Source organism: Bidens hawaiensis, unplaced genomic scaffold (genome assembly GCF_021521415.1).
Source record: "Bidens hawaiensis isolate Kalapana, Puna unplaced genomic scaffold, B.hawaiensis_p1.1 tig00019715_1, whole genome shotgun sequence".
Lineage (NCBI taxonomy): Eukaryota > Viridiplantae > Streptophyta > Magnoliopsida > Asterales > Asteraceae > Bidens > Bidens hawaiensis.
In genome coordinates, this window is record NW_027492996.1 from 139,016 (window position 1) to 155,940 (window position 16,925).

At 32.7% G+C, this 16,925-nt stretch overlaps 2 protein-coding genes across 2 annotated transcripts; both read right to left on the bottom strand.

Annotated features, from left to right (window-relative positions):
* Positions 1-558: 558 nt before the first annotated feature.
* LOC143559145 (deSI-like protein At4g17486) lies at positions 559-1,980 on the bottom strand. Its single transcript, XM_077047817.1, has 3 exons — positions 1,829-1,980; positions 1,032-1,319; positions 559-897 (listed from the first exon to the last, which is right to left on the bottom strand). The coding sequence occupies exons 1-3, from the start codon at positions 1,956-1,958 to the stop codon at positions 812-814; spliced, it is 504 nt and encodes a 167-aa protein (XP_076903932.1). The 5' UTR covers positions 1,959-1,980; the 3' UTR covers positions 559-811.
* A 10,102-nt stretch (positions 1,981-12,082) lies between these two features.
* Positions 12,083-15,015, bottom strand: LOC143559146 (deSI-like protein At4g17486). Its single transcript, XM_077047818.1, has 3 exons — positions 14,649-15,015; positions 14,025-14,312; positions 12,083-12,728 (listed from the first exon to the last, which is right to left on the bottom strand). The coding sequence occupies exons 1-3, from the start codon at positions 14,779-14,781 to the stop codon at positions 12,517-12,519; spliced, it is 633 nt and encodes a 210-aa protein (XP_076903933.1). The 5' UTR covers positions 14,782-15,015; the 3' UTR covers positions 12,083-12,516.
* Between the last annotated feature and the right edge of the window lie 1,910 nt (positions 15,016-16,925).

Below are 16,925 nucleotides of genomic sequence, written 5' to 3' on the forward strand. Positions count from 1 at the left end.
TTACATGTTTAATTAAACGAATCATGATTTGGCTGACATGCTTAACTCGTCTAGTTAAACAGATCGACCCGCCAACATGTTTAATGAAACTTATAGACCATTTATGACCCAACCCACCAACCCGATTAACTTATCCAGAACTTGATTTTAGATAAATAGGTTAAACGGCCATGTTTAGTTAACATTATTTATTTATTTATCTATTGGGAGGTAGGTGTGGGTGGGTGGTGGGTGCTTGGGTTAATGTTGTTGAAACAAATATAGTTATAGGTCGGGTTATGTTTGTACAACACAATGGTTTAAAAGCCCCATGAAAAGTTAACTGATCATTCAAATTATCTATGTCAAAAGAAAGTCAACATTTGACTTTTAGAGTGTCAAACTAGTTCGGTTAACATTCTAACCATCAAAATGAACAAGAATTAAATTGTTATATTAATAATAACATTATCAAAGATTATAAAGCTTAAACATGAACACCAACTCTGCATAATATTAGCAATTAGCAAATGCAACCAACAATACAACAAATATTGTTAACATCATACTAATCACAAAAATAGAAACATGTGACACATTTTGTAAGTCGAGAAAAACACCAAAGTATTTACATAGATATCTCATTTGTTTACAAATGATAAATACTCACATTTGTAACCCATCACATTCCGTTCCTACGAACATCAACGTAAGCCATTTTCATGCCATATTTTATTTCACTTCACGTATACAAAGACCAATCTAACAAAAAATGGTGATTGCGGGTGTTGAGACGAAGTTTAAGGTTTAGGGCTTAGTGTTGAAAATGTTTCTACTTGTTATGTCTAGCTGCAGCAACTGCTGGTCTAGGCGGTATTTCGTTCCAACCATCCGGAAGAAGACAAGAGTAAAGAAAATCTACAAAATCACAAAATAAATACTTCAATAATTATCAAATATTGATCAAGATTGATCTTATCATTTATCAATCTAACCTAATGCATGAAACTCAAGAACTGAAATGAAAAAAAAGGGAAGTTTGTGATTCTTACTGAGTCGAGCGAGTCGGTTGACCCAACCTGGGATTGACTTTTTGGTCAACCTTCGACACGTATCGTTTGCGAAGTGATTGCAGTTCCTAAAAATGATGTTGTAACTATTCCCAGGATACTCTTTTGCCACCTTTTTAATGAATTCTTGACATTCTTTTTCACTCAATTCTGTTCTTCCTATCAAAATGGATTTTCTTACATGTAAACCTTGAAAATGTCTTGGTTCCAGTTTAACAATCCCGGGTTTTGAACTGTCACTACCCCCAAATGCATACTCGACCCCATAAACTGACCAAATACAAAAAGCTATTAACTTGTAAACGAGTATAAAGTATTATCACAACCATATTCATTGGCCTTCAAACCAAAATATCAGGTTTTGGGCTGACATATCTAACCTGTTGAAAAATGAGTCATGTTCAAATTGACTTGTTTAATTAAACGAGTCATGTTCGGGTTGACCTGTTTAACCCGTTTAGTTAAACAGGTCAACCGGCCAACATGTATAATTAAAAAGATCAGTGTCAGCCCACTAACAGATTTATGACTCATTTAATCATTTTTTAATTACCCACCAACATGATTAACACGCTTGCAACTTGATTTAAAATAAATGGATTAAACAGGTCTAGTTCACGTTGCATGATTTTAAGTGTGTGGGGTTATTATCGATTTTTGACACGAATAAAAAATAAATTACGTTCGACTTGTACAATTCAACGATTTAAGAAGCTTCAAGACAAGTTAACTGATAAATGGATATTTTATGTCAGACAAGAAAATAACAAAGATCAAACCTTGAACACCAGAGTGATAGAATCCAAGCCCGAACCAATACGCGTAGCGGTTAACCGGCATAAGATCATACACATTTATATACACCGGAGTCCCTGTCTTCTTTTTCTCGCGAATCATCCCACACAACATCTTTCAATAATTCCAAAAAAAAAGCCTTTACAACTCACATAAAACCCATGAAAAAAAATCATCAAACTCACCTTTTTTTTTCTATTTGATTGATCTAATTTTTAAAGAATTAAGATTATTTTTTGTTTGTTTTGTTTTAAAATCGATGGATTGGGTTTGGTGTTGGGGTTTGTGGGAATTGAATAATAATAAGAAAAAGAAATAAATCCCAAACAAAGCCTTTACAGGATGGATCATCTACCTTCATAATATAATCCGTGTTACTGTTTCAAAAGAATCGGAGGCAGATGGGTTGTCATGTTTTTCCAAGATATTCGGTTTTTCTTCCTCAATTTCAAATATTTGAAAACTAACGTCACAACTACAATTCTATTTTTAGAACTACTTTATTATTATTATTATTATTATTAAGGAAGAATTATATAAATTCAAATGTGTTTGATGAAAATAAATAAACATTAACTGAGATTGAGTTTGAAAACATCTTATTGATTTTTTTTTTCAAAAAGGCAGGATATGTGGTTTTGAAAACAACTTTTTAATCATTTCAAGAAGGCTAAAATATGATAGACGTTTGTGTTTGCCAAACATTTTTTTATCTTATTGTTTAAAAAAAACAATCAGTAAGTTAATTAATAATTTGTTTTCAGACTCAATCCCAAACGTTCTCTAAACCTAAGTAACTATTTGGGCTAGGTTAATGAGTTAACTTTATGGTAAACACGTACATGATTTGGAGAAGCGATTCGATATGACCCCGAGACAAAAGCCAGTTTTAGCTTGTCTCAAGAGGGCTCATGCCCAGGATTTTTTGACTGTTGTGCCCATTGAAGATCTTGGGCAACGGATGTCGGCAGTTGAATACAGAGCCATCCTTAAATACCGGCTTATGATTCCCCTTTTCCCTCCAGATGAATTATGCTTCATTTGTAAAAAAGCTTGTTTGGATAGATTCGGTGAGCATGCCCTCCACTGTAAGGAATTGCCGGGATTCAAGTATCGTCATGACTGGGTTAGAGATGTGTTATGGGATGTGCTTAGACGTGCCGGGATCTCAGCCAAGAAAGAGGCACCTGCTAACTTTTTGACTGATCCGCGTGAGGGAAGATCTACCCTGCGTCCTGCACATGTTCTTGTGTTTGGCTGGGCAGGGAGTAAGCATGCGTGTGTTGACCTCACTGGGGTGTCCCCGTTGGTGGGGCTGAGAGACAGTGGCTTCGTACCGGGACAGGCGGTTTTGAGAGCGGAGTCTAGGAAGATTGCTAAGCATGAGACATCGTGTTTGGAGAATCAGCAAGTGTTCATTCCATTTGCCTTCGACACTTTTGGATCCCTAGCTCCCGAGGCGGTTCGCTTCTTGGAGCGGGTGCAGAAGGTGGTCCACAGTGACTCGCAGAGGCCGAGGAACCAAGGATTTATATTTAGTAGAATAGGCTTTGCGATTCAAAAGGGGATAGCGGCGCAGCTTGTTGCTCGCTTATCCATTATCCAGATGTAGTTCGGTTTGTGTTATATATAAAAGGATCAACGTTTACTAAAATTACTAATTATGGCATTTTGTTCGGGATGGAATTCAAGTTGCATAAAATAAAAATTGTGTGATTAATTAAGTGTAATCACAAAATCTTAGTGCCACACCATTCTAAGGGTGTTCTCATTACACCTCTTTATGATTGTATTCAGTTTTGTGTGAGTGTGACTTATAATTCTTTTTTATCTTCTTGTCGATATCTTAATTTTTTTCACGTAGGTGAATTTATATTAACATAATAAACGATCATGGTGTTTGAAATAAACTCTCTAATATTTATTAATCCAAAAAAACTTACTCAAAGACTTTACATCACAACCCTTACATTGATTCAGTATTTATAATCTAACTTAGACTCATTAGACGATGCATAGAAAATAAAATAATAAAAAACAATTCAGATAAAAGTTAGGTTTTTTTCTTTATGGGAGATCCACATGAATGGTAGTATTCATTTTATTTTAAATATTTTAGACACAAATATTTTAACACGCACTTATATCAGTTGGCTTTAAGTGGATTTCCATGTTTACTCGGTGTTCATAAGGATATAAGGGGGGTGTACCCTAAAAGCACCTCAATATCAACCAATCCTATAATATCATATCATTTACATCATATACTATCCTATATTCACTTAAAAAAACGACATTTCTCTCAACTACCCCAACTCTCTCTCTCTCTCTCTCTCTCTCTCTCTCTCTCTCTCTCTCCACACATGCTCTCACTCCTGATCGGGTAGTATTCACTCATCTCCTTCTCTCTCTAACTACCCTTAAACAATGAGTGATATACCCCCAATGGGGGTACCCTACTACCCTACCCATTTTATGATAGCCGAGGGCCCCTGTTGCCCTAAACATTATATTTACCTGTTTGGGGTAAAGAAAAATAGCACGAGTATATCTGTGCTTTTTAAGAAACATGTCCTGTGTTTTATTACATGAATACCTAACACGTGTATTTCGTGTAATCCAATTCACGTAATACTTTGTCTAGTTTTCCTTCTCTGGTTTAGAACATTGTACCCATGTTTAATTTAGGAAAACAAGGTCATGTAATCAGATAATGTTTAAATCTTATTCTTGCTTTGATTAAAAACTCCATTACTCACGTTTTTAATCTTTTGAGTTGTCTATAGAATAATTAGTGTTCCAATATGAAATCTAGCTAACATCCTCATCTTTTCAAATATTCAACTTAAGACAACCAAAGTTATATCTGAATTTATATTGCTAAAATGATTTTGCACGACTCAGCATATTCATCAATTCTAACTAGAAGGGGCAATCTTGACTCAAATCATTTTAAATAAGTCAATTTGGGTTGTTTTAAAATTTATATGAGTTGGTTTAGATCATGGGTTCTAATTAAATGGGTCAAAATAGGTCCCTTGAGATTTCACATTCTTATTTCCGGGTCAAAATGGGTCGTCAAATTTAAATATATGGGTCAATGGGTCGTCCATCCAGACGAATCATGCCCCATTTGTAAAAAAGTCTGTTTGGATAAATTTGGTGAGCATGCCCTACACTGTAAGGAATTGCCGGTGTTCAAGTATCGTCACGACTGGGTTAGAGATGTCCTATGGGATGTGCTTAGGCGTGCCGGGATCTCAGCCAAAAAAGAGGCACCTGTTAACTTTCTGACTGATCCGAGAGAGGGAAGATCTACACTGCGTCCTGCGGACGTTCTTGTGTTTGGATGGGCAGAGGGTAAGCATGCATGTGTCGACCTCACTGGGGTGTCACCATTGGTGGGGCTGAGAGACAGTGGTTTCGTTCCGAGACAGACGATTTTGAGGGCGGAATCTAGGAATGTTGCTAAGTATGAAGCAGCATGTTTGGAGAATCAGCACGTGTTCATTCCATTTGCCTTCGACATACTTGGATCTATAGCTCCCGAAGGAGTTCGTTTTTGGAACGGGTGCAAAAGGTGGTCCACAGTGACTCGCAGAGCCCGAGGAACCAAAGATTTATATTTAGTAGAATAGGCTTTGCGATCGAAAAGGGGATAGCGGCGCAGCTTGTTGCTCGCTTACCCATTATCCAAATGTAGTTTGGTTTGTGTTAAATGTTAATAATTAAGAGATGTTCAACTTAAAAAAAATGTGGGTTTGTGTCTTAAGGAAAAGTGGTAGGTTTGGGTTGAAACGGGTTTTGTATTGAAACGAGATCGGTTTAGGCTTTGGTTCGGATCAGCTTTCGTGCCGACACAATTTTTCGCACTGGACGGGTTGAGTTTCGGTTTCTTTCAAGTTTTCGCATTGGACATGTCGATTCGTCGACTTTTAGGTTTAGGTTAATTTATCGGGTTTTTTTTCTTGATGAACGAGAACAACGACGAAAAAATTTTAGTTTTTTTTTTTACTTTTTTCGTTTGTTTTATCTTTTGAGTTATGATTTTTTAATTGTTTTTAGAGGTTTTTGATCTTACTAAAAAACCTCAACAAAAAAAATTTTAAAAATTAATTAAAAAAATCATAACTCAAAATATAAAACAAAAACAAAAAAAAGTAAAAATACTAAAACGTTTCGTCCGTTTTCCTCGTTAAAAAAAAAAGGAATCCTGACCCGAAACCCGTTTTGACCTGTTCCGACATGGACCCATTCCGACCCGGATGTAACACCCCGACCAAAGGCGGATTATACATCGGGGCGCCACATATTGTTTCATTACTCGTGACACTATTGGGTGTCAATATTTAATAAATACATTCATTCGCGCACGGTCAAAGTAAACACAAGATAACATAAATCAATATATTATAAGGCAAAATATTAGAACAACAAATAACTTGTCTTGATACATTTTAATCTAGGTCCAAAATAAAGAAAACTTCCTATGTGTCCACAAGCTCCAAAACAGCTACTGCAAACCTGAACATGTGTTAAAATAAACGTCAAACACTTGCGTGTTGGTGAGAAATCAAGTTTAATATCATACATAGATAACAATAAATCTGCGCGCAACACGTGTATGTCTGGTGTTTAACAAGGGTGCAATCAGATTGTGATCAAGCCTAAATAGATCATAGCTCATAGTTCATAGTTCAATCCGTGCTCCCAAATGAGCACAAAAACGAGAAAACATCTGTGCAAGTGTAAACAAAGAAAACCGTAAACGATAGGTCTCCCGTGTTCATCTAATGGATCCATGAAAACTTCGGAATAGGCCGAACAAAGCGGTTAATGATACACACATACAAATAAACAGCCAAGTAAACGTCCTCAACACATGGGATACTGCGCGACTAAAGTTCATAAACAAGTTTAAGACTCTAAGTTTGTACAAACACATGAACATCCCAAAACATTAAAAATAAAAAGGGATTAGGTACGAGATTACTCACATGATAAACGATGCGGTGTAAGATAAAGCAAGAACCAACTTTAAACAAGCACAAGTTAACCTATAAATAAGATTATTGTTTTAAGTCTTGATTATAAGTTAGCATAATTAGTAAGTAAATTATTATATATAATATATTACCGAAAAAGCAGGGCAGAACAGGGAGGAAGACGAAGGCAAGGAGAGAGACGGCAGAGGATCAACGGCAGAGAGCAAGGAAGAACAGGAGAGATTAAGTGCTTGTGTGTGATGTGTTAGGAAAATAACATTATTATTTATAGAGAAACCCTAGGGAACACAATCCCTAGAAAAGGGGAAAAGATCTCAAAAAGCAAAAGATTCCAAAAGCAAAAGATATCAAAAGATATGGCAGCTGCAGGGGGGCAAGATAAAGCTGACAGGGAACAGTAAAAAGCATGGGCGGATCAGATAAAGGTACTGGTCAAGCATGGAAAAAGCAGATCTCAAAAGATAATGTCAATCACTTTTTCTGTCAACCAATGGGGTTGGTGCGCATGCTGCGCCAAAAGTAACTTTTCAGACATAAGATAGGTCAGGTCAACAGCACAAAAGATATGATAGCACAAAAGCAAACAAAACAGAAGAAAAGATAAGTCTAGCGCGAGAAGGCTAAGGCGCGCCGCGGGAAGAATCACATTTCTTAGCGCGCCGCGGGAAGAATCACATTTCTTAGCGCGCCGCGGGAGGAACTACAATTCCTGGCGCGCCGCGGGAAGAACTATAATTCTTCGCGCGTCGAGGGATGAACTACGATTCTTAGCGCGCTGCGAGAAGAACTACGATCCTTAGCGCGTCGCGGGAAGAACTACCGTTCTTAGCGCGCTGCGAGAAGGATTACAATTCTTAGCGCGCTGCGAGAAGAGTTCGTCTCGCGTATAGCTGGAACAGATGGTCTTCACGCAGGATTCCTTGTAAGGGGTCTGGCCCGTGGAGCTGCGCAGACAACCTTAGGCGGGAAGGAACAAAGGACAAGCAAAGAGTTAGAGGGAAACCAGGCTTAAGGGCGGGACGGCGACAAGAGGGAAAAGAAGGCGGAAAGAAAGGAGGAAGAGGGACGGGACGGCGGAAAGAAAGAGCGGGAAGGAAAATATATTATTATTATTTAAAGTAAAATATAAGTATAAATAAATATTAAATCATAAAAGAAAAAGATCGGATCAGAGAAACGGGTACCTGGGTCGGGTCGGATCGGGGCAGATGTCACACCGGACCCGTTCTGACCCGAACCTGTTGAGCCTAACCCGTTCCGATCCGAACCAAAACAACCCTTTTTTTAGTTGACCCATTCCGACCATAGCATGTTCCGATCCATGACCAGTTTCAACCCAACCCAACCCAACCCATTTACCACACCTAATTCTAACACACTTAAGACCGTAAAACTAACTCATTTAAATGGATCAAACAAATTTACTAAAGTTGTAAACATGCGAAATAGATTTAAGTCATAATAAATATCTTAAATGGATTCATATGTTTCTTACCTCAATATCTGATGCAGTTTTGGAAGCGATCAATGGCTCAAAAACTCATAATAATCAAAGTCGATAAATCGGATCAAAGGTTCAAAGAACAAAGTTTTTTATCATTAAAATTCAATCAAAAATTGAAAACTAATCAATCTTTAACCCTAGCTTATCTTTAAATACTATTAAAGCAATACAATGTGGACACATGCCATGTGTCATGTTGACCAAACACCAAAAAACTTATTTAAACCTTAATATTTTTCATTAAAATCATTTTAATCTCTCTCTCTTTCTCTCTCTCTATCTCTGCTTACTAACTCCACCATCCACCATCCTCTATATTCCGGTAATGTAGATCGGGATTAATCATTTTCCGGTAAGGTTATATATTATACTCTAATGGCCAACAATATTTGATTTTCCGGCAAGGTAATATCTTTTTCCGGTAAGGTTTTCCGATATGGTTTTATATTTATTTTAATTGTTATATGATTTTGTAATAATCTCTTTAGGTTGTATATCAAAATCCAAGATTGAATTGATATTTTGAAGTTATTACGGTTTTCCGGTAAGATTTTTGTTTTCCGTTTTTGTTTGTATTTAATCTCTATCTCTCTCTCCATATCTCTCTCGGCTTACTAACTCCACCATCCACCATATTCTATATTCCAGTAATGTAGATCGAGATTAATCGTTTTCCGGTAAGGTTATATATTATACTCTAATGGCCAACAATGTTATATGATTTTCCGGCAAGGTTATATCTTTTTCCGGCGACATCATATTTTCTTCCGGTTAGGCGGTTATTGTAGATCTAACCTTTTTATCTTTGTTTTTTCATTGTTAACTGATTTTTTTTTAAAATCAGTTTAGGTTCTAAATCAAAAACGGCGATGAAGCTAATATTTCTACGTTTTTACGTTTTTCCGGTAAGTTTTTCCGTTCATGTGTTATACCTATAACAATGGTTGTTTTATATTTTTTTGAAGTTTTATATTTTTCCTGTTTTTTTCTTTGACATGTTGTTCTTCTAGGTTCTAAATAAAAAGTTTCATCCGTGGACATTATTATTATTCTTTTTCCAGTAAGGCCAATAATAAATTGTAAATTAGTGGTTTAACATTCCATAACATGTAGCATTACTGCGACTAATTTTTTTTATTTCTAAAACGATTACAATTTCGAATTTTAAATTCCAAATTTAAGTTAAAGTTGAAATTTGTAAATGGTTGGTCAATATTCCATAACGTCTAAACTTACCATCATTACAATTTAATATTTTCTAAAACTATTTGATTAAAAAGGTTTAAATTTCCAAATTTAAATTAAAGTTGATTTTTCTATTTAATTGATGGTTAAACGTTTAAGTTGGTCAAACATTTTAAATTGCCTGGTCAAACATTAAATTTGATTTTAACTTTAAGTTGAACTTTTTATATTGGTGATTAAACAAACATTCATAATTTCTAAAATTACCATCACTAAAATTTATTATTTCTAAAACGATGCAATTTAAAATTTATAAATTTCCAAATTTAAATTAAAGTTGAATTTTATGAATTACTGGGTAAATTTTTCATAACATGTAACATTACTACGATTAAAATTTATTATTTGTAAAACGAATATTAATATTTAATTTTCTCATTTCAGGTTATGTTTCCAAGTTGATATAGCTAATTTCATGGGTTGAAGATTTGTTGATAAGATATCTTATTTTTTGTTTAATATTGATGTATATTTTTGTTATTATTCATGTATTTATGTATTTTTCACAATTCATGTAATTTATTTGATTTTTATATAATCAATCATATATAGTTGTTGGTTTTGTCCATTTAATATATTTTAATCAGAACCTATGTATTAAAGAAAATTTTATTTTTGTATCTTATATTTATATATTTATTAATGATAATCTCTATAATTTATAATAATTATTATAATTTTAGTAATTTTGTTATTATAATTTATTGTAAGATACATTATATTTTCTATATATAACCAATTACGTTATATATGGAAAACCCAATAAATAAGTTATAAAGTTTTCATGATTTTAATTACAAGATATTTAAACTTCTTTTAAATTCGGAAATTGATCAATCTTTCAATAACCGGTTTATCATCATTTATAAATATTATTCGTCACATATGATTTAGTTAATATTATTAAACATGACAACTTTTCATAATTTATTAATATTATTATTCCCATGAATCAAGATATTTCAAATTATTTCTATCTTTACATAGAAGACCAAATTCAAACTTAAAACTATAAAATTTAAACTCCTTTTTAATTAACATATTTAAACTATTTTTAAATTCGAAAATTGACCAATCTTTCAACAAATTTTTAAAGGTTTTAATACTCTCAAAAATTTTAAACTCATTTCAAAATCTTTCCATAACTTTTTGAAGTTTTCAAATTAACCGATTTAATTTTCATTTTTGTAATTATTTCTAAATTAATTAGTAATATTAGTAAAATTAAAACCGATTTGATTTTAATTTTTGTGATTTGGGATTAACTAAAATAAGTTATCATTTTAATATTCAAAAAACTGATTGTCAAACTAAAAATACTTACCATAATTGTAATGTAATCTTACTTTAATTTACGTGAATATTAATTATTAACTAATACTAAAATAATAACCGCGTTATTTTAGAACATAATATTTAAATTGACATAATTTCTAATAATTAATACTTAATATATCATATATTAAATAACCGTTTTATCATCATTTATAAATATTATTCGGCACATATGATTTAGTGGATATTATTAAAAATGACAACTTTTCATAAAATATTAATGTCACTTTCTATTTCAAAAATTAAAATAATCACATATTAATTTCTTATTGTTATTATTTATAGTAGATTCAATTGATTATGAGATTCCACACCCGAAACATAAGTTTATTTTTATATTCACCGTTTTAAATTTGGTTATGTATGTTCAATATATATATTTTTTTGAATTTGTGTTCACAAAATATTAATGTCACTAAATTTCTCAATAATATATAATAAACACGTATTATATTTTTACCCATTTTAACCAATAAACTTTTTAAACATAATATAAATCTTCTAATCATAACATCCAAACAATTTGATAGTTTAAGTCTTCATAATGTTTTCAAAGAATATTAAAAATATTTGATAATTTATTTCCTATACGTTTATATTTTGTTTTCATTGATTTTGCATCATATTTTCACCTTTAATTATTTTCAAAGTCAATATAATTTTTTTTAATCTTTCCAAAGTTATTTGAAAATTCATTTATTGTAAAATGTTTTCAAGTTTTCCAATTTTAACAAAATAGTAATGTCAGTGATCATTTAAAAGTTTGTTGCAAAATTGGTCAAAAATCAAACAAAATTTCATAATTTGTTAAAGTTGACTAATTCCAATTTTTTTATATTTTGTAACTATTTTGAAAATATGTCAAAACAGGTTGTTTTAGAAGAGTATAAAATTTGTTATGTATAAAATGACGGTCAAAAAAGGTTTTTATATTTCAATATATTTAGTGACAAGTTATTCAACCCGCGTGTCACGCGGACCTATACCCTAGTATTAAATAAATAAACAAGAAAGATAAAAATTAGGAAACTATATTTTTAAACAAATTATAAAAGATAATTCAAATAAGAAAATAATCTGCATGAATATCACCCCTATGAATGGCCCTACATACCATCTTCAAGCAAACTTATTATCTTCACAATCAGGGCATCAAAATATCTCCCTCATACGCTCTCTTATGTAACAAAATATTAAATAACACTCAAAATCAATAATTAAACATATTATTATTTGGCATATCTTCTTGGACCAAGGAGAAATAGCAATTAATACCCCCATCACATGGAGTGTTTTCATGACCATGTAAAAATAATCAAATCACAAAATGGACCCCTTTAATCCAAATATTCAAATCAATGCACCTTAAAACAATCAATCCACACTATGCATGTTTCCCATAACCCCCCATAAAGCCTTGATTGCCATATGAATTCTGACTAGATTCACATTCACTACTTATGGGCATCACACCAACTTCAAAATCAAATAAAATTTGTCCCCTTTACTAAATAACCACTTGTCCACAAATCTGTCAATGCTAACACGAACTTGACTAGCTTTCATTACACTTTTTTTATTATTAACGTTTCACAGTTTGTTCACGAACACGAGTTTTTCTCGTTGATGAACTTGAAGACCGAGAAGTCGACACGGGTTGAGTTTTAGCTGCCGGTGAAAACCTGCTTGAATCGCTTTTAAGTTTCGTTTCATTGTTGGAACCGTCTTCTGCTTTGATTTGTCTCACTTTTGCCTCGTTTAATCCAGCCGGGAGAACACAATTGCAAAGAAAACCTAGAAACAATCACCTTTATTATATAAATAACAAGCAACATTATTGATTAATAATGCATAATATCTTACACTATTGTTTATTTTAAATACATAAGGCTTTGATAATAGAGCAACATAGTTAGGAGCAAAAACTAGATCCACATTTTGTGTTTATATCATAAATGCAGATGTTTCTCGTAACATAGAAAAACTAATCTTGATTCATGAGTTGTGAATTTTTAATGATAATAAACATGGGATCATGTGGGATTTCGTGGTTTCGCCTAGGTCTACTAAATTATATTCAAATTTCAAACTTGTTTCCTACATAAAGAACACCAAACTTGAATCAAGAAATAAATTGTCCTGTTAACCCAAAATTGACAGTAAATGTTTGAAATTTAGGAGCAAATTGTTGACTTCCATAAGAGTCAAAGAAACACAAAAAGTATGTGCATTTTATGCAAAAATTCCATCTTTTTATAGATATTAGAACTATAAACTAACTTAAAGTTGAAGTTAACATGTTTGAAAGGCAAGTTCAACCAAATTTTGAGCAAACTTTATAAATCTTGAAATGCACTCTATCAAATAATATGTATGAAACAAATATATATATATATAGGGAGAGGATCATGAGAGAACTCCATTTTATAGAGAGAACTAGAGAACTAATAATGAAGTATTTTTAATTTAATTAAAAAAAGTATTTTTAAAATTTTTTTTCTTTCATCCTTCTTATATGTTGTTATTCTTCACCACAAAAAAAATATAAATAAAAAAAATATAAAAAATACACCGACTTTTTTTATAATGCATATGTGCAATAGTGTGCATTTTGATATTTGAAATAGTATTGAATAGCATATATATAGTTGTTTGTATTGTTTATTTGCAATAGTGTTATATTATATACATAAATTAAAAAAAATCGATATAGTGCATATGTGCATTAGTGTTGTATTACATATATGCGATAATGTGTTTTGCATACAATTATTAGTGTCGTATTTGCATATATTCAATAGTGTGTATTGGATAATGCAATCGTGTTGTATTATATGCAATAAAACACTATTGTATATATGCAATAGACATTAGTGCACATATGCACTACAGTACTACACCGACAAGTTTTTTTTTTTTAGTATCAATTTCATCTTATTAGAATGAGGAAAGAAAAAAAATCACAAAATAATTTTTTTTTAAATAGTTAAAAATAATTCCTTACTAGTTCTCTAGTGCTCTCTAGATCCCACCCCTATATATATATATCGATTCTAACTAACGAAAAAGATTAAAAATGTGGGATCTTACCGAGTCGAGCAAGTCGATTGACCCAACTAGGAATCGGCCTATTGGTCAAGCGAAGACACAAATCATTGCAGAAGTGATTACAATTTCTTGTAATGAGATTATAACTGTTTCCAGTATACTCTGTTGCTAATTTTTCAATAAAGGAACGAACTTCACGCGAACCAGAATCTGTCCTCCCTATTAATATTGATTTCCTAAACGTAAACCCCGGGCATTTTCTTGGCTCAACTTCAAAAATACCCGTTGTTGAATGTTCATGCGCACCAAACGCGTATTCTACACCATGCACTGACACAAAAATAATAATCAAACTGTCACAATCTAAATATTACTTATAACTATGTTTAAAAATTAAAATAAAAAATATAGGTTTTGAACCAACTGATCAAAACATAAAATGTGTCATCAATAACAAACTAGTAGTATAATAATATTAAAACAAGTTACTCAATAACATTGCAGCAGTACAAGTAAACCGTGTTAAGATATTTTCCACTTTGCAACTCACGATTTTGTTTTCATCTGACGAATTACTCGCCCTAGCAAAACACGTCTTTGGTACGTTTTACTCGGGCTGTTACAAGTATAACCAATGACTAAAATTAGAACAAAGTGGTTACAAACCTTGCACACCAGAGTGATAAACACCAAGACCAACCCAGTAAGCATAACCATTGATTGGAGTGAGATCATAAACATTCAAATACACAGGAACAGTCCCTGTCTTCTTTTTCCTCGGAATAATCCTGCACAACATCCTTCTTCTTGTGTCTGAATTTGATCCTCAAAAACTGAAATTGAATTGGGAAAACAAAATCTCACATAAACCCCACAAAAGCTCAATCAATTTCCATCTCAAATCATCAATTTCCAATTCGATTTGAATCGAATTTCATCATGTAAAAAGAATATTCAAGAATGTCAAAATTCGAACGAAAGATTGATGATTTCACAATAGTTTCGAATTCTGAGACAAACCCTTTTCAATTGGGATCCAAATTAACAAAACCCAGAAAGAGTTTATGGAGAAATTGGAGGGTTTTGAGGAATTGGGGTTTGATTAATATTTTATTTATAACAATAGAAGAAAAATGAGGAATTGGGGGAATAAAATTTGACTGCTTAGGTGGCATCGGCGGCTTTTTTGGTTAAACTTAAAACTACTATTTAAAGAAAGTATAAGAAACCATGCTTTTGCTTTGGTTTTGGACTTTTTGAGAATATCTTAAAAAAATAGAAAAACAGACATAAAGCCATGCATAGTTAAAACTCTCAACATGAAGTTGTTGTATGACGCGTGGCATTACTGTCGGCATTTTAAAGTTTTGCAAAAAGTGTAGTGATAAAAAGCCTATAATTCTCTTATAAATCTACGATCATTAAGTATTCTCCTTTCTCTCCCATAAACAATTGACGCTGCAACGTTGTGTACACAACTTTAAAAGCCAAATGTCACTCACAACTTTGATAAGATGGAAGGTGGTTAAGTCCCGGATCGATAATCTAACACGAAGTAAACAAATAACTCTCGTTTATATTAATAAGAAAATATAACTCAAAAACTAATTACAACTCTCATACCTAACTCGGTTGCATCAACTTCACCATAGCAATCCCTAACTTGGTTGTCTATATTAATAATGTTAACTCAACTTAGCTAACAATAAACCTAATACTCTCTTTTAATTCTTGGACTGGGCCTTACACTTTGGCCAAACAACAATTGAGCCAACAATCATCCCCCAATTGTTGTATTAGACTCACCCGACTCACCATCTAATTTCCTACTCGAAACTGGCAGGTCTTCAACTTCACGCTTGTCATCATTAACGTGAGGTCGAAGTCTCACTAAAAAATAAACTAATTACAACTAATTAGATAGCACTAAGTCGGTATCGAACACAGAGAGTTTGTGAAAAATGTGTTAGTAAGTAGTCTTGTAAAATAACTAAAATAAAACTAAGTGCAGAAAATAAATTCAAAGAGTTGGTCGTTTGGTTTGGTTAATAAAAAGAACTAAAGACAATTAACGAGTTTTAAATCAATATGAGAAAATATATCTTCCCTCGGCAGGGGCGGATCTACGTACTGTGTTCACGGAAACCCACTGAGTTTCGGATTTTATATAGAGTGCCTATATAAAATATGAGAGTGAACCCATATATATTTTGTGAGTGAACATATTTGTAAATTGAATCCATAATCTAGTGGGAAAGACTCTTCACTTTCACAGTTGGAACCCAAGTTCCAATCCCTTTTTAGCCATTTTTTTTGTTTCCCTTTATACTTTGTTCTTCTTATTAAATGGTTAATTAATTGGGGTATCTACTTTATACCCTATGCTCATAACATCGGAAGTCAAAATATAACTGAACATACAATAGCAAGCTAGCGGCCACATATTTCAACTACATTAGCCCCTGACATACATCACCATAATCTCATTCTTCATTGGTATTTTTTATTTGGTCCGGCAACCGCCCTTCGCCTCCGCACCACCCTCAGCCGCCTCCCCTTGACCCTTCAGTCATTCATTTTAATTCTTTTGTTAGTTTTATGTTTTGACTTTTGATTCGAATATTTTTGTTTATTTGTTGAAATAAGAATTAGAATTAGAATGAAGAATGAATGAATTAACATAAAATTAGTGATTTACATTCTTTCAGTCATGTTGAAATTTGTTAATTGAATTGGACAATTAGTGATGTACATTCTTTTGCTCACTAGCTTCAATTTGTTGCTGTGACTCTTACAACCAAACGTCATGAAACTTTTAATTTTTTTTACGGAAGTATCAAATTTAATAAATGTTGGTGCATCTTGAAACCGAATAGATTTGATAAGAGAAAGTCAAGGGGAAATATTGGAATAGATTTGACCATGGCATTTGGGTTATGTGTT